The sequence below is a fragment of the Bombus huntii genome, chromosome 3 (genome assembly GCF_024542735.1).
Source record: "Bombus huntii isolate Logan2020A chromosome 3, iyBomHunt1.1, whole genome shotgun sequence".
NCBI classification, from domain to species: domain Eukaryota; kingdom Metazoa; phylum Arthropoda; class Insecta; order Hymenoptera; family Apidae; genus Bombus; species Bombus huntii.
The window spans coordinates 808,637-827,410 of record NC_066240.1 but is presented as its reverse complement, the minus strand read 5'-3'; the positions used below and the strand labels follow the sequence as shown (position 1 = coordinate 827,410).

Here is an 18,774-nt window from a genome sequence, read left to right as displayed (position 1 = left end):
CTACTTTATACTAACCAATACATATGTGTAGGCGTGTTGGATATGGCACAAAAGGTAACGCTCGTGGGATAACACTAAGGCGACAGAATTTATAATCGATCGCTGTTTTTGAGTCACGTCTTTATAGATTACTATTTGTAAAATTCCTCTTCTCTCTTTTCTAGAAATAAAATTACGATATATATTTTACTTTTTCAATAAGGTGTATACGTTTTTACTTTTAACTTTTATTGTTATCGCCTATGATCCTTTAAACAATTGTAAAGAAGAATTTATTGTCAATAACATCAAATAATATATATTTCCTCCATTTAATAGATATCTATGTTTTTATTCTATACGACTTAACGTACTAAAACTTAAAATAAATTTCAAACATTTAAAAAAGCTACAAAAAAGGTTTCAATACTCAAATTTTCCACATGTAACATTATGTAATAATGTACAGAATTGGACATAGATTTACAAAAATGAACCTTTCATATTTTTCTTATTTAAAAATGGGCACATTTTTTATAAATAATTTGAATGAGCATTTTTGTACAAACTAATCAAGGACAATGTTAAAATTTCCCAATATTTAACTGATATATTATACATCTTTCAGTCCTTGTCCAAGGACTATAATAAAAATTGAAAGAAATTATTGTTTGTGAAAATTATTTTCTAAATAAAACGTTTTTTCATTATCGTTTGATTACTTCAAAAGCAAGGGAATATTTTGAACAACATAACTATTTCAAATAATTTAATCTTGCAAGTTCAAATAACTCCATCCTCCATGTGGCTGTATTTTTAGTTACATTAAATTCTATATATACTAATAGTAATAATTAGACAATAATAAAATATCAACAGAATTTAAATACTGATACGTAATGCCAAGTTTGAACAAATATATTAATCATACATTTATTTCCGTGTAAACTTGCGATATGAATGTGTACAAAAGTGTAACTTATGTTAATGTTAAGTATATTTTGTGTATTTATCACGTAGATTTAAACATTGAAGTAATGTGAACACATCGTTTGAAAATCGAGAGAATTATAGAATAAAAAAAATTATATAAAAAATACAATAAAATTTATCCATTATTCATTGTATTTATGAGTGAAATGAAATTTTCAGTATACGAAGTTCCGTTTTCAATCAAACTTATTTTGAGAACTTTTGTATATGTAACTATTGGTTATTGCATTGTGTCATTTAATAGTAGATTAAAACTTAAAACAAATGCAATTATATACAATATCGAAAATATTAACTTTACGAATTTAAAACAACCCTGTGTAATGATAATGCAAAAAAACATTGCACGATCATAAAGAACTTTAATCATAATATAAAATTTTGTTTAATTCATTCATTCACGGATTTTAACTTTTTCACTTTTATTACATTTCCAATGTTGACTTTCTTCATATCTAAAATTTCCTTAATACAAAATTTTAATACAAAATTTTGTTAAGAGAACTATAATTATTTTAAAGAAACATAATATAAACAAACATCAAGAATAAACATAGATGAGAATAGTATCAAGCAATCAAGCAATATTTTTAATTATAGCATACAGGGTATTAATTCTGAACTTTTTTTCACGCAATTGATAAATTTACGGTAGAAAAAGATAAAGTTACCTATCTTTTATATTTGCCATGGTTTACACGTAACGACATAGCTATAACTATTTTCAAATGGATAGTTGTAGTTGTTTTTATATTATAAATATATAAAAAATGAAAGCTATGAAAGTTGGGAGAATATTTTAGAGATTTTGTATCACTGCATTTATTTTACTAATAAAGTATCTAAATATGGTTACGAAATTCTCAATAACTGCAGCGGTATCAATTCTTTTTGGATACCAAATCCAGTGAAGAGAGACATTAAATTCCTTTATGTTTATATTTCAATAAAATATAGAATATTATTGAATCATAAGTTGTTCAACCTGTTTCATTGACATATCGAAAAATAAACGTAATGTACTTCCCTATAATGTAAAAAAGATTATAGCTAACTATCGATTTAATAATATTTCTGGTGTATCGTCTTTACGTGAAAAATCATTGTGCAATATTAAAAATAGTAAAACCTTGTTCTTTTGTATTTTTCCTCGCAAATCTACTATTTATAGAAAAATCGGTAGCAACTAACAGGGTTGTTATGGTGTATATTTTAGTGGGAGTTTTACTGGAAAAGAAAAAATATATATTTTTAAAATTTTTTACGGCAAGATAAAATCACATTGGTAATTCGATCAATTGGCAGTACCCTTTCTGCAATGACTTCATACAGTGCAATGTTAATACGATGCGTAATTATATTGAATATTTGATTTCGAAAACTTGTTAAAATTAAAGGAATACGTCTCTTTTGGTAAAACTAGTGTCAAAAAGCGAAAAAATTAATAAATATTTATATTTAAATAATTACTTTTATAATTCATTGTTTTGAATTACTATATACACATGAAGCAACTAACAAAGATATGTTTGCGAGAGTAGATTATCATATAATAAAAATAACGGTAAGGTAGTTGTTATTTATATTTATATTACGATTGTTAATTAAAGAAATTTATATGTTAAGATTAATAAATTTAAAATCACGTTTCCTTTATTATCTAAAATTATCATTTTTAAAATAATGTCTATACATGAAAAATTTAATAAACCTGTTCAGGAAATGTAGTTATTTGTTAATCGGTATTACATTATTATCTCCTATGCGATACATCAATCAATGCGTAGTTCGAATCCATGATACGATACATTGCGTGGCTGCAAATTGAAAGTAGGTAGAAGCATTAATTATACATTCTAAAGTATACTGCTTCGATATTATAACGTATCTAGTTGAGCGCGTTGATACTTCGTATTATTATAATCGGAAGAGTTTTGCATATGGTAAAATAAGTCATATATTCGTGCTATATGTATATCCATTAACGTATAGCGTTAAAACATTTTTTGAGAATTCATCTAATTTTTACGCTCTCTTTTTTCTTAAATTACATTAATATAGGAAGAGAATATTTTAATTCTTTTAAAACTTAATATATGTGTATTTTATACAATCAACGATAACTCTTTGTTACTTACAATAAAATACAATAAAATTCTTAAATACATATTTCTACTTGATTATAATAAACAAATTTTTATTTTGTTGTTTGGCCGTTTTAGTAATAAACACGGAAGTTCTTTTAGAAGTAATTGGTTTATATTTAAAATGTATAAATAACGTTGCATGAATTATATCGAAACGAATATGTATCTTTTCTGTAATAGCTTTATTGATAGTTCATACAAATTTATAGAATTCATGAAAGAACATTTTCAATAAGTTAAGCATCCAGATTAAAATACATTAATATATAATAATATGTTACATAATCAATTTCTTGTTATTTGGTTTGTAAATGAACATTATTAAACACATACCAACACTTAATACTACGCTCAAATATACTTGTTCTAAATGTCACTAATTAAACGATTAAAGAAACTATTTGATGCAGTTTATCGTCTCGAAAATTTACGTACAAAATAATTTTCAGCTGACTCTAAAATATCGAGTTAAAGTCGAAATCTATATTTAGCTTGTGGTTTATTTAAAGCATTACGTGTGTTTCGTTAGATGATCAGCTAATTTTATTGAATTTAGAAAAATTTGTCGTAAATGGCAGGCCAGAAATAAGTTAGAGTACCAAAGAAGGTATATAAAGTTAGTAAATACAAATGTTTCATACGAAGAGAATGAGTTTCTCATTTCTCTTTCAGTAATGAGCACGTAATTAAGCGAATAAAGCCTATTCAATAGATCGGTCACATATAGATCAACGTCCTTGATTTTGGTAGTCCCTCACACAACAGCAGGATATACGAATAAACGTGTTTCGTGATGTTCCGTTAACAAAAAGAATTTCATGAAACGGAGTAGCGTCCGACTCATGAATCACAAAGATCGCAAGAGGCAGGGTATGCTAGTAGATATCTACGTCCCTGAATTATCCAACTTGTATGCGGTGATGGTATGGCGCGTACCTCACGATCACGATCAGTACTCGCGCGTACGCAGAGGCCGTATATGGTAGTGGGCGGTAGAAGCGCGCCGATAGAGGTACGCAAGACCAATACACGGACGACGCATGCGCAAAACAAGTGCTGCGCATGCGTTCAAACTCAGGAATCTACGGGTAGCTCACCGCGGCACATGCACGGATAGTGCAGTAGAGCCGAGAGTCCCGTAGCGTGTGTTTGTTTTTAATTTCGCGATCTACGATCTAACTTTTTAACCTTAACAGAATCCAACTCGTGAGAGAGGCTGTATTCTTCTTCTCTCTCTCTTTCTCCCCCTCTCTCTTTCTTTCTCCTTTCTCTCTTCCTCTCAGTGTCTAATTTTCCTGCCTTTCCCTTCCTCTATCTCTCTCCTTTTTCTCCTTCCCTCCTTCTTTCTTTTTCTTCCCCCTTCTCTCTTCCTCTCCTTTCCTTCTCCTCCTCTTCCTTCTCAACCCTCCTCGTCTTTCCTTTCTCCTCCGCTTCTTCTCCCTTGTTCGTAATTTCGCTCTCTCTCTTTCTCGCGCGTGCTACTTCTTTCCCTGTCCCACCTTCTATCCTCCCTGTTTCTGTCGCTCTTACATACTTCTCTCCCTCTCCTCCTCCTCCACCTCCTCCTCCTCCTCCTCCTCCTCCTCCTCCTCCTCCTCCTCCTTTACCTCCTCCTTCTCCTTCTTATACATAGTATACTGACTCCGCTATTTCTAAAAACGTAACGCAATCGTGGCGACGTATGCGAGGAGCGCGCCAGAGAAACCACGAGTGAGAAGGCGCGACGCACGAACAGCGAGTTGTATTAATTACGAGATAATTGTGCGAAAAATAAAAAGGCAAAGTGATATAATAGTGAATAATTGAAAAATCAGCGTTAACGTTGTGCAAAACCAAAACGTGAAAGGACTACTGTTGTTTTGAATCTTAATTGCAACGTCGTCTGTCTCTTGCTCGTTTACGTTTAACGATCACTTTTTCTTTCCGTTTCCCTCTCTTTGCAATACCTTTTTTGTTTTTGTATCTTTTTCTATTTTCGCGTGACCGCCATAGGAGTAATCAAGTAATTGCGATGTGTGATAATACTAACACGACGACGCAGAGTATAGCGGACTACCTGTCACAGTTACTAAAAGATCGAAAGCAGTTAGCTGCTTTCCCTAATGTCTTCATACATGTAGAGCGCCTACTAGACGAAGGTAAGCAACCATTAATCCACTAATATCTTCTGTACCTTCGGTAATGCATCATTTCACTCGCGACACGCCTTACTTTGGTTGCATGATTAACGCCCACAGCGATTCATACTTGGAGTTCGGTCCAAGCATGTTCTACATGCCTGTGAAACTTTCGCCATAGTTTCTGAGATCTTACGGATTTCGCTACGGCATTCGCGCACGCGAAAAAAATACGCAACGTCGCTTCGCGTCGTGTCGAGGAACGCTGTTCATGCCTGAGATACCGGTTCTTGTTACCTCGTAGTTTCCCATAATCGGCAACGAACTGCTCGCAAACATCGTATCTCGATCATGTGTCACGTGTTACGCGTCCCGGTCTGCTCTTCGTGTCTTCGAGCCTGCCGTTCACTTTATTTTTCCAATTTTCTACGTCGGAGCGAGAAGGACAGGAAATTAACTTATACAATGTAAGTTGATCAAAGTAACTTACAATTTCATGTGACTTACGATCCATATACATAACTGATCGATTCTACTAATCTTGACATAATTTGATTTAGTCTATTCGGCATTCCGCCAGCCTGGCTCAGAATTATTGCATACGGCTGAGGAAACAAGATATGAAATAACGGGCGGGGAAACTGTCATTCTGAAAATCAACTATACAAATCTACTAATGTCATGGATTATGGAAAATTCGTAGTACACAGTTTGCTCACGCCCGTATTTTATGTTTGCGTTTCTCTTGCTCGTTAATATGTGTTTTCTCTATAATCTGCTTCACTCGTATCAACCATTCTGGAGAATAGTTTTTCACTCTCTATTTTTAGACAGTCTTGTGTGTGCGTCACGTACGTGTATGCACTGTACACATGCAGACTTTACGACACGTTTACGGTGCTTTCAGTTTTTTTCTAGACAAGAAACGTAAATTCGTAAATTTTCATATAAAATCTAGTAAAATGTTTAATATATCGCCGCTCTATGTAGTTCTCAACTATTCTGTCTCCACTACTTTGTAAACTGAGAAAACTCAGTCTAAAGTTTATGATGTTTATATTATTGTGCGGTGTTAGGGCTTAACAGAACTGAATATTTATTGCTTTCTAACTGGAATTTTTATTGTATTATCACCAAATTGTATTCTTTATAATAATGAGACATACGTATTTATATGAATTAATCAATTCCTTGTTTTCTTGAAAAATGGAGTTAGGACTAATTACGAACCAGGGCGACGATATATTAAATTTATCTTGTGCATTGTACATTTGAGTATTATTATATGTCATTGGGAAACAAGAAAAGTTCGCAAATTAAAGTTAGTAATTCAGAAGATGAAGAAAGAGATATATGTAATATCCTGAATGCAGAAAGTTTTAAGCATCCAGTCTACACATGAATTATTTCCTATTTTTTGTTTGTAAATTGTGTCTCTAAATTCTATTATCACTTTATATGCGCGATTTTGTGATATATACTTGTTCCAATATATGAACCGCTTAAAAGGGAAACTGATCAATTTGGTTTTTTGCAAATGTCAATTTTCATTATCCGGATACACGATTTACGTTCAATTCTCAAGTAGTAAATGACTTAATTTCATAAGCTCATTTTGCTCATGGGCATGGCGTAAATAATATTATCTACGCTCTAAGGCAAATTTTTAAAAATTACGTTCATAATTCTAATTGTCAACTTTCATAGTTAAACAATGTGGCTTCAAGACCATTCATATTCATATATGTATTTTTTGTTCTTTCGTACAATGTAATTTCAGAATATATATATCATATATAGGGTTTGTGTTGAAAACTTGGCATATTGTATTTTTGACTTCTCTTTAAATTACTGAAGCATGAGTCACGTGGAAATACATATAATTTAATAGCACTGTTATTACAATAAAGCACGAATTATAAAGTAAAATATATATTTTTTGTATATCTGGTTAAATTATTATTTGGTTTCTTTACGAATTAATTTATTTTAAGTACCTAAAACTTGAACAAAAACCATACTTTGGAAATAATACCTTCTAATTATGAAATATCATTTTATGAAAGAGCTGCTATTTATATATTTTCTAAAATACTTTAATATCGTTCGAAATATGTTTGTCAATATTTATTTCATATTTTTAGCATTTTTACTATATGTGTCATTTTGCTATGTATACGCAAACATATTCGCAGTGAATCTAATTGAATAATTTAATACACAAGAAATCATAAAATGATTTTTCTATCGCGACTTATTGTCAGTAGTAAAATTATACTTAATACGAGCATTTAACTCTCGGAAGGGAAATACATAACCTATATCTAAAGAGCATATTATTACTGCATCGAAACAATCACTTACTATATATGTATTTATGGTTAAAGGGTATATATATTTATTTTTATACTATAATTATATAATAATTATGTAATTGGTAATATTCGTATTTATTTAACACAACTCATAATGATTAGTGTTTAAAAGTAACTTTGTAAATAATAGTTCTGGTAGTGTCTACAATCATAGATTCCTATTATTTGTGATTGTAACTTGTATTTGCATTTGTAAATAACAGATACATAGTTACTTCGTAGTATGTGATTTACATATAGAAAAATAATAAATTTAAAAGTAATTTTTGTCATTTTTGCAACTAAATACGTGTTATTTTAATAACTATAATTATTATAGTAACTATTATTTTAGTAACTATAACAAATAAATGTATGCATAGATTTTTTTACTCAATATTTGGAAAATTAGGTGAAAGCTTCTCTGTTATTTTTGATTTGCTTGAAAATAACATTATTTAAAGCGTATGTGCATTTTAGTCGTCTATACTGTTTCACAGGAAATGTGTCAAATGACGTTTACGACAAGAACCGGTTTTGCGAAAGCTCTCTGATCTCGCGCATTCCTACAAGGATATAGTCCTGTTGATGCAAAGAAATTCATTTTATTCTTCTCTTCTTCGATTAAATTTAGTATGATATTTCATTGATTAATGTTCAAAATTCAGTTTTATGCATTTCTTATTCCTTATATTGATTCATACTTCATACATATCTTAAGTATTATACGAGTATATCAATTCATAAACGAGAAACCTTTCGTCGATAATTTTGTTCAGATATTGTGCTTGTCATATAAGTATACTCGTTATGTTAACTAAATTATATTATTAAAAAAAGATCGACAAACAACGCCTTGCTAACAGCCTCAGAATATTAGAGCCTTTAGCAAAAATTAGGATATTATATATCCTTATATTATTATATATTGTCTTGTTTTAACACAAGAAGTTATCGCTAATATCTTTGACAGTTGGTGCGACTTTAAGTAATACAACATCAACTCCAATTAACAGGATTAGAAAATCTGGTAATACGTACATGATTTTGACGCATCTATCTGTGCTCTGGTGTACGACGCCTTCAGACGAAAGTACGGTTTGCATTGCACGCAGTTAGTCTTCTGTTACATTCTAAACGATCTTTTCGACAAGGATTTTATCGTATAAGGAGCTTCTCTCCGACCTAAACTTCTCTTGCCTGCTAAAAGTTGAACTAGCTTACAATTGAGGACGGACATGTAGTATTAAACGTAGTGAAAGAAAATTAGCGAAAAATTGAAGAGAACAAACATGTCATAACACGTTATGATGTAGACCTGGAGTCTCTGCACAATGTTGTTCATCGTAATGCATAGTTCATGATGGCTCAACCGTATTGCAATCGTGTTCGAAAGATCTATTTCGAACACGACGTAGCAAGTTTTCTCGGTGACCTAGTGGCGTGAATAGAACTCGTTGTCAAGCGCGTCCTTTCGAAACTGTCTAGCGAAAACTTGGACAGACACGAGGTCTAGTTTTCTTCTGCTACTAGGTCGTTGTGCTTAATCATTTCAAATGGAAACGTATGAAATCATACACGGTCTCAAATATAATAGATTGATTAGTGTCGTATCACATCTCACGGAACAATTCATACATACTTCAAGGAAATCGAGCTTTTCCTATCTATATGTATACTGATAATCTCATTTAGATCAAACATATCTATCTAGATTTTAATGAAGTATGTAAGTCAGATATAAACATTAAAACAATGCATTAAGAATAATTTCTTCAATCTTCATTTGCTTTTTGTTCATTTTTAAGTAACGATTTAATTTCAGTAATGATTATAAAGGGCACTGCTATATTTTGCTATTGCATCTTCGATCAATATCTTTTCGCGTAAAATACATTCACATAAAACTTTTCAAGCAAGTGAGAAGCGATAGTTTTAGAGATTAACAATGGTGTGTACTTACATATATTGAGGTCGATTATACCAATAATATTTTCATATTTTTGGAACTTTTGTTCCGTTTAAAGCTTGTCGATAAGTAAGCTTCCAGTAAACTTACATATTTCACATTCTCATTTTCACTATTCGTTCTCTCCGGTAACTGTTTCCCTGTTATTCAATTTCTTGCTTGCACTTGACCTGATCTGTTTACAAGTATTCAAAACATTAAAACACGACCATAATCTGCCAGAATATGTTACAAATGTAAATAGTCTACTTATATGTATTTCTAAGGACTGCTACTACTAACAATTACTAAATGTAGTAGTGAAGAACTTCCAATGTTTTCAATAAATTTATTAAAGAATTTATTACATCCTAATTTATGTTTAACTTTTTGTGTAATGAAATTTTATGAAATTGTCCTTATATTTGATCAAATTTTTTTTTGTTTGCGGCTTGCATAGTACCTATATTTGCGCTCATTACTATTAATGAAATTGACATAAAGTTTAACGAATAACACTGTAATATCCGGTTGATTTGATTTTCAATATGCATAGATTTTTGGTATAATCTAAATAAATAGGTATATGTGTAATGTTTCCAAGGTTGATATACGACATTTATACTTATTCGATTAAATAAACTTTAGAAATTGTTTCCATATATTCACAAAAATTATATTCTTTTCGCTATAAAAATACAACTGGTGAAATCAGTAACTAGAATTGATATTTATGTATTACTATTTTTATTCAAAAATATCTAAATTATTTCTCCTGACTTTAACCGAACGAACAAATATATAAGTATGTATATACATATACTTAATTTTGTGCGTATAGTGAATTTGCAGTATGTGACAAGTTATTAATTAGCTTTTAATGAAAAAGACACTGAAACGATGGTCTGTACGTAAAAATAAAAATACATACATGAGCAAGTACAATTTCTCGTAAACACATCCAATGAGAAAGATGGAGAGAAAGAGTGTATGTGTGTGTGTGTGTTATTAGTCGACAAAAGGGAAGTAAGGTGGGTAAAGAAGAAACGATTTCCTCGAAAGCAGAGAACCACGTGTTTATACTTTCTTCGTTTCCCTTTGATAATCTTAGCATGTTGAATGGCAAATGTTCGTACTCGCAGCTATCACTAGAGTATCAGAAGACAATTGCAAAGACTCTACTCTTCTTTTCTTTTCTGATTGTTTTCTTTAGTATGTCGTAATGATAAGTAGCAAGGCGACAGCAGCAATAGCGACAGCAGTGGTTGCAAAGGCGGTAGCGGCCGCATTCCTTCTTTCTTCTTTGTTCCTCTTTACTTCTCTTCCTTTTACTTCAGCGAAGAGGTTACACATACCCGTTAGCGATCGCGGTCGATATCGTACGTAGGCACAGTTTACATAAATACTTACCGAAACGGAAAGATATTATTATTTTTTCCACTGATATATTTAATCCCGTTCATTCTTAACTTCTTCTAATGTCGTTGGATTACCTAAATACTTAAGGTTTTCGACCGTAATAGCGATTTACATTTAAATAAATTTTATCTGATACGATAACCACTTTATAATGTGGAGATTTCAAGTGTACCACGCGCTTAATGTCAACAGTACATAAGATCGTAATCATTTGATAACAAGTTGTTGTGATAAATCTTCGATAACTGTTAGTGAAGTATTAAATTACAAGTGGTGGATCTATATAATATATTAAATGACGATTAGCAAACTTATATAGTTTACATATAGATATGTACGTTGTACTACACTAATGCGTTTTAGATCATTCTAACAAGTTATGATCGGTTTTAATATTATCGATACAGAACAAAAGCTTAAATCAATATAGAATCATAATACTTTTTTTATAAATGAATATAACTAAGTTTAATATTTTGTAATATTTAGAAAGGTACTATTTCTTCATGATCGACATTTACTTTTTAAAATACGCCTTAGATGAGTGAAATTTTATTCGTAATATGTTGTACGTAATTAGAAAATTTTATACAAAAATCCTTCAGCGAACGCCGAATATTATTTTAAACGTAAGAATATGAATGTAAAATTATAATCAGATAATCAGAAAATTCCTACAATTAATTTGAATATTAACAATTAAATGATATGTAATATGAGAGTTGAACTTAGACTGCACCCAAAATAAAAGTAGAATTTTTATTTTTTCTTTGATATACATAGGTATATAAGTACAATATCTTTTCCAAATAGCTATATCATTATATCATGATCTTTCTATAATATTCCCTTCTAAACGTCATTATACTTATTCGACTTAATTAATTTCTCTTTTTAATGTTATCTCATTGTTATTATAAATAAGATGAACAATTTTCTGATTTTTTAATTTTTCGAGAAACATATTTATTTTACGTAAATATAGGATGAAAATTGTTTGCTTAACGTGAACATTAAATTCTTCCAAATTACTTGAAACCACGAACGAGATTTAAGATATGTTAAACATAAGAATTTTTTATAATATTAAAATTTAATACATAAGTACATATTTTAAATTTAATCATTAAGTATATCTATACTCCTTATCTGAATGTACGAATGCGGATAATAGTTATTTCATTAAACATTACAAATATTTTTTTTCAGGTTCATTCATTTAGAAAGTCATTATAAACATGAGTATAATATCTGAAAACATTAATGCAATTCTATCTATAAGAGTGTATTGTATTGTGAATGAAATTACGATTAAAATGTAGTGGATTGAGTAGTGCAGTGAAAATTGAAAGTACATATATCTGACATTCTATGTCTATATACATATTTATAGATGCATATCGAGAATTACATGCGTATTTCGTATGCAGAAATTAATAGATTTGAATGTTCAAAATTTAAAAAAATGTCGTATTGTATGAATAAATAATTATTATGTTCAAAGTTTCGTATATTAGTTCATTTAAGAAACAAGTTGAGATATTGACGATAAGAAAGGAATAATATATAGATAACTATATTTTTCATAAACTTTTAAAACAATTTAATCTATTACAGATAATATGTATTTTATTCAAATATTATTCATGACCGTACCAGCATACCTGTCGTAATTTAGTAACTTGTTTACTTCTTTTATTGTAATGGAATTATTATTATTCTAATATTAATTATGACCATTAATTATGTTTTATTTCATTATTATTGTTATATTTATTTATTTAGCTATTTATTGTTGCATCGTCGATAATAATAATCAACATTTCTTCAAAGTATTGTTTGCACTTCGTCTTTTGTTTCCTTTCTTTGTAGTTGCTTTTAAATAATCTGTTTCTACATTCTTACACATATAAGAGAAGGTTACCTTTTTAAATTTTATTAAATCCCTCGCAGTAGCTGTTCCACTAAGCAAAGACGTTTCTCCGTTTCTAAATAAGGAAATGTCTACGCGCCCCCACTTTTGCAGTCCTCACCGTGGTCGACCTGTCATGTCGTCATTTCGTCTATGTCTATGCCTATGCCGTGGAGACCAGACCACCGTATACGTTCTTACGCACGTATATATAATATATAGGCTGTTCCGTAAGCTTGCCATATATAGATTCCTCAAGTATCTGTGAATGTAGCGTACATTGTACACATACGGTGATACGTTTATCATGCACATAGCTATCGGTCTATCAGCTTTTTTAATCAACAATTATCCATATTGAATGCATATTTATGCATTTCTATTTAGTGATCTTCATTTGTTATTACTATTAATTAATATATTAAATTTCTAGAATATAATAAACTCATATTAAATACTAGAAATATAAATCTGGTTAATTTTTCTATTCATGTTAATAAATATTCATTAAAAATGAAATCTTTGGTTGCAAGAATATTCAGTTATATACATATATACTATGCATATAATAATTGTTAGGTAACATATAAAAATGTGATAATTTCTTAATGAAAGTAATATACGTACAATAAAATTTTGATATTTTCCTGGCAATTATGCATTTGAGTTCATTGTCAGTAGCGTTTATATGAGTGCGTTTATATTATATAAACGCTTTTAAAAATTATAATGAAAAACTTGCTGTTTGTTTTTAAAATTAACAAAAGATACCTATAGAATATGTCTAGATACAGAATATACCAATTAATAATATAATATAACAAATGGTATAATATTTTGTGAATCTTTGATAAGTGAATGTTTGATAGTGATTTAGTATATTGATTGATTAATTTAATATTGATAATACATAATAGTGATTCAATGTTGACTGATTCAGTATTGATAATAATATATGGTAATGATTCAATGAAATTTGTTAATACAATCTTTATTGATAAGAGCATTAATGAAACTTTCAAACTATCAAATTGATTAAATTTATTTTTGTTCCTATGTATCTGTTTTACATTACATAACTTTTCGTTCATTAGATTTCGTTAATTATACAAATCTTTTTAACTACATATAATAAATAAATAAACGCCGACTGTAATTAATTGATGCACCTGCGATTAATCGATCAATAGAATAAACTATGCTGAATAAATTTAGTTTGTGATATACGATTTATAGGTTGATACGGTATATCGATATAGGTTAGCGTTATTTTAAAATGCGTTAGTACGTACGTGCAAAGAAATAATGAATAGAATGATGGGACGGAGATTTAGACAAAAGAGAAATATCATGAAACCCTTAACAGTGGCCCTTGGGAACACATAGGGGCCGATGACCGGATTGACCTGCAGTTCGCTTCATGCCGCATGGCATCCACCAACGGGCTCGTGCCACTTCGTCTTCGTTCCATTCTCGTCATTCTCCGTCTCTCTTCTGTTATTTTGCTCCCTCGTTCCTTCACTTGTTCGTTTGCTCACTCGTGTGAATTTAGTCTTTAACCTTCTTCTTATTTTTTCTCTTCTCCTGCTTCTTCTTCTATTTCTTTTTCCTCCTGCTTTCTTCCATTCTTTGGGTTGATTTTTGTTATATTTTTATTTCAAAAAGGAAAAATCTCGTATTTTTCAAGCGGTGCAATTGTCATCTCTTAATTTTTCTGTTTCGTTCGAATATCAATTCGCTCAATTATGTCCCCCGTTCCCTTTAACCTTCTTTTTTCACTCCCACAATTTTCGTTCTTTATCATTCTTGAGTATTTTTTACTCTCCTTCCCTCCGTTTTACTCACTCTCCACCCTTCTTGCGCATATCCTCGTTGGTATCCACCATCCGCCCCCCTCCATTCGATTCGAGTCTCTTACTTTAAGCTTCGAAAAGTAGGTAGGGTGAAAGGAATTCTCTACCGTCTCCGTTTCCAAGCGGCACTCTTCGCTCTTCTCTTCGTCAATCTTTCTGCTTGCCTTGAGTTGGGCGTGCACTCACACACGTTTACTTGGGTCATTATACCAAACCGTATATTCCCGTACTGTACTCAGTCTTAGTCGGTCATCTTCGCCTCGAGTTAAAGCAAAGCAGGTTCAACATCTATAGTTGTTGAAACTTCGAGACGTCAGTGTGATTCTCATATCTTATATATATATGCATTTAAAATGTATTGTTTAAATTTTTATTACAAACCCAGATAAAAATCTTGAAAACAATGATTTTTACGTGTTTCTTCGCGATTTCGGCCAATTGCAATTTTTTTTATGTCATCTAGTAAACTAATTCTAATTTAATTTCTGAAAAAAAAGAAAGGCTATACGCGAAAAATCTGCATTGTCCATCAATTTATTTTCGTATATAAGATAGCCTGTAGTCAGTAACCCACTTCTATTGGGAATTAGTCAAATAATATTTGACAAATTTCCAAATTTAATTTTCTTAAAAATGAAACCCACAGCACAGTTTCATCCTTCTTAAATTCCGTCTTATTTTGTGTCATAGAATCACCCTGATTCCATTTGTAATCTGTACTATGATTTCTAGATTAACTTGTGCAAAATTCATATTGTATATAGTGTGAAGAAATTGTTTTCTCTATTTTTCTCTATATTTTATTCATATATAAAATGTATTCCTTTTAGAAGTAGACTAACATGAGATATAAAATTTTATTAATTCTATACTATGAAAATATTAAATAGAAATGATTAGAGGTTATTAGAAATTCTTAAAAATTAAATGAAAAGCAATAAATACTAACGATAAATACAAGTTAAATATTCGAAAATCTGGAAAATGAAAGTAAGAGAATAAAGTGGTAGTCGGTAATCATAGTAATCAAATCTTCGATTTTTCGTGGTGAAAATATATATTTGTGCCAGTTCATTCAATTTGCATTTAAGATTAATTTATATTAATATTATTTTTATACAACATAAATTAATATAGTTTTTTATATAGACGTAAAAGAAATATTTATGTATATGTATGTTTAATTTAATCATGTAAAAGATAATGTAATATCCAGATGCTTTTAGCATGATTCAATACTGAAATGTGATAATAATCAGTAAAATATTTTTGAAAATACATTTCTTCCTGCTGGTTTATATTCTATAAATTATTAACAATATTGTATCGTTAGTATGTTTTTAATTATAGAAAGTGCGTGCTTTTCTCATATCTGTATTAATAAAAATATTTATATTATTATTGTGTATATTATTATGTATATTTGTTGCAAAATTTATATCTATGTATCTATTTTAACTTCTATGAATAGTAAGAAACTAAATTGTGTTATTAGTGTAACGTTTGTACAAAGACAGTGTGAATAAAAGAGCTAGAAAACTTGACTTCTTCCAAATTGACGTAAATCAATGCAGTAGCATTTGTTAATACGGTTATTAATAGATAAACTGCCTTCAAATTATATAATAGTTGTAACATTCTTGCCCTGAAAGATGTTAACCGTATGAGATAAGATATCTGAAATCGAAATATGAAATACTTTGTCATTATTAAGACATTTAATGTAAAGAAGTAAATATTGAGGGAAATACAATATACTTTATGGTATGAAGAATTTTATGAAATATTTCGTGTGAAACTTGTGTAATAAAATATGTACATTTTCAAGAAAAAGCTCTTTCATATAAACGAAAGAAGTTTAATAAAATAGATTTTATTTTATATTTTCGATTTATTAATTACGAAATCTTGAAACAAAACGTGTCTGAAATATTAGTAGATTACCTTTTTGTAGCTAGTGAAATAAACAAAATTTCTATACTTAACCCTTAAAAAAATCTCAAATAGTTTTCACACAAGGAGATTACATCTTGAATGAACTTTTTGGACAAAAGAAAATTTAGAGTAGATGGAGTGGATCATTAATGTGATCAAATGCTAAAATATTACACGCTAATGGATACCCGTTTAAAAATTGTGATGTGTATCCTTTATTGAGTTAAACTAACATAGTTCTTTAATTGTTATCGCGATAAATAGATAAGTAGTGTGTACAGTAGTATTTAGGATTCCGGTTTGAATCTTGCTAGGTAAGAATCTTTTTTCTATTTTCTTTTTCGTTATTGAAGTTGTATATTTTTTACGTATCATAATAAAAATGATTTAATTTCAGATTCATCATTTAAACATATGAAATAATAATATTAAATTTAATAGTTGACAGAAAATGACAGAAAATATGTATGTAACTTTAACCTTTCATGAAATAATTTCGTTTGTTTTCATTTATACGCATGCACGTAAGAAAAACATAAACGAGAAAGTACTGCGTTGCGTTTCCTTATCTTCCATACGATAAATTTTGGAATATTAAAGTTAAGATATCTTTTAAATTAATCTTTCTTCGATCCAAATATTTTGAAATTTTTTGTAGAGAATTAAAAAATGCATCGAATGGTGCATAAAAAGATTTACAGTTCCGCTTAAAAAAAGATAGGGGTGACCTCCAAATGTTTGAAACGTCTCCGCTTTCAGAGAAGACATATGTACCATCTGATGCATCACTTGAAAGTCGAAACTATTTAATTTCTCCTAATGAAATTTTTTTCGAAGTTTAATTATTTCCTTGCTTTTCATGCTTCAAAGTATGCTACACATACTTGTTACATGTACAATATAATAATAAAATATAATGCAGAGAATGAAAATTCTGATTTAATTTCCATTTTATAAAAAATAAAAAATAAAAATAACGTCTCAAATATTTCTTTAAAAACTCTATCTGTAGCAGAATAATATACGTATACATTGGCTACAATTTTATTAAGGTTAATGATATTTGCGTACTATGATCTCTGATGTACTTGAAATATTATATTCTGGAAAAGTAAAAGGTTGAAAAGTTAAAAATATATGTAACAAAGGTTCTATTCTATTGATTAATTATCAATTATTGATAAATGATAAATAATAATATCGTCAATTATTGATAAAAAATATTAAATGATTTTCTAGTGATCATGAATTGCGTGCTATTTGTTAAATAAGTTTATAAATTAAGTTTACCCGCATTCCATGTTACAGTTTTCAATAATAGAATTTAACTATCGTATATTTTAAACATGTTGTGACATCATTTTATGGGGAAGGGTTAATAATATTGTTATTCTTATATTCCAGCTAAGTGTGTAGATAATGTAAATAGTACGCGAAATGTATTTTTCTACATTATTTTTAGCGTTATACTTGTATGTTTGTAAGGCTTGTGTTAGAAATCATAGTTTAGTGTTGGTATAAAATTTCTTGGACAGTGACTTATAAATATATCCTTGTGACTCACTATGTGAAAATAAGTTGTGAATTGCTTAAGAAACTTGGCTACTAAGATATAACTTCAATACATGTGACATTGATTTAAAATCTGTATTTATAACGCACTATTGTGTTAATTCCAGAATTAATTTGTTGAAATCGATGAACAACATAGTGATAATACAAAATTAATATAACATCTATACAATATTTATCAATCGTTTTCAATTTGTTGTTCTTTAATTAACAATACGATTGGGTTATATTGATCTCTTATGATTAGTTACATAATGTTTGCTCTTAATTACCCGAACAATAATACAAATATTTAATAAACACAATTCTGTGTTTCAGTTGTCAACAAGATAGGTATTCCTTTTTTGTCATTTATTTATTTATGCTCATTTTGTGTGTTTGTGAATTAACTTTTTTTATACTTTGTGATATTTCTTTTTATTTTTTTCAGATCAAGTTTTTATCTTTTATTTGAGCTTAACTTAAATCATAACTTAAATATCATAAATATTATCACAAATTTTATACTACGCAATTGATAATTATACAATATTTTGTTAATAATA

At 29.4% G+C, this 18,774-nt stretch overlaps 1 protein-coding gene and 1 long non-coding RNA gene across 5 annotated transcripts in view; one reads left to right on the top strand and one right to left on the bottom strand.

Annotated features, from left to right (window-relative positions):
• The first annotated feature begins 4,185 nt into the window (after positions 1–4,185).
• Positions 4,186–18,774, top strand: part of LOC126863988 (protein held out wings) — a 47,079-nt gene continuing 32,490 nt past the window's right edge. For 2 of the 4 annotated variants that reach the window (XM_050614811.1, XM_050614810.1), the window contains exon 1: positions 4,187–5,257. In XM_050614811.1, coding sequence (XP_050470768.1) covers positions 5,131–5,257 — 127 coding nt within the window. In that variant the 5' untranslated portion in view covers positions 4,187–5,130. Of the gene's footprint in view, positions 5,258–18,774 lie in introns of all 4 variants that reach the window. The other 2 variants (XM_050614812.1, XM_050614813.1) reach the window with 2 other exon arrangements.
• Positions 7,100–15,168, bottom strand: LOC126863991 (uncharacterized). Its single transcript, XR_007689039.1, has 2 exons — positions 8,632–15,168; positions 7,100–8,172 (listed from the first exon to the last, which is right to left on the bottom strand). It is a non-coding gene; the product is annotated as an uncharacterized LOC126863991 (long non-coding RNA).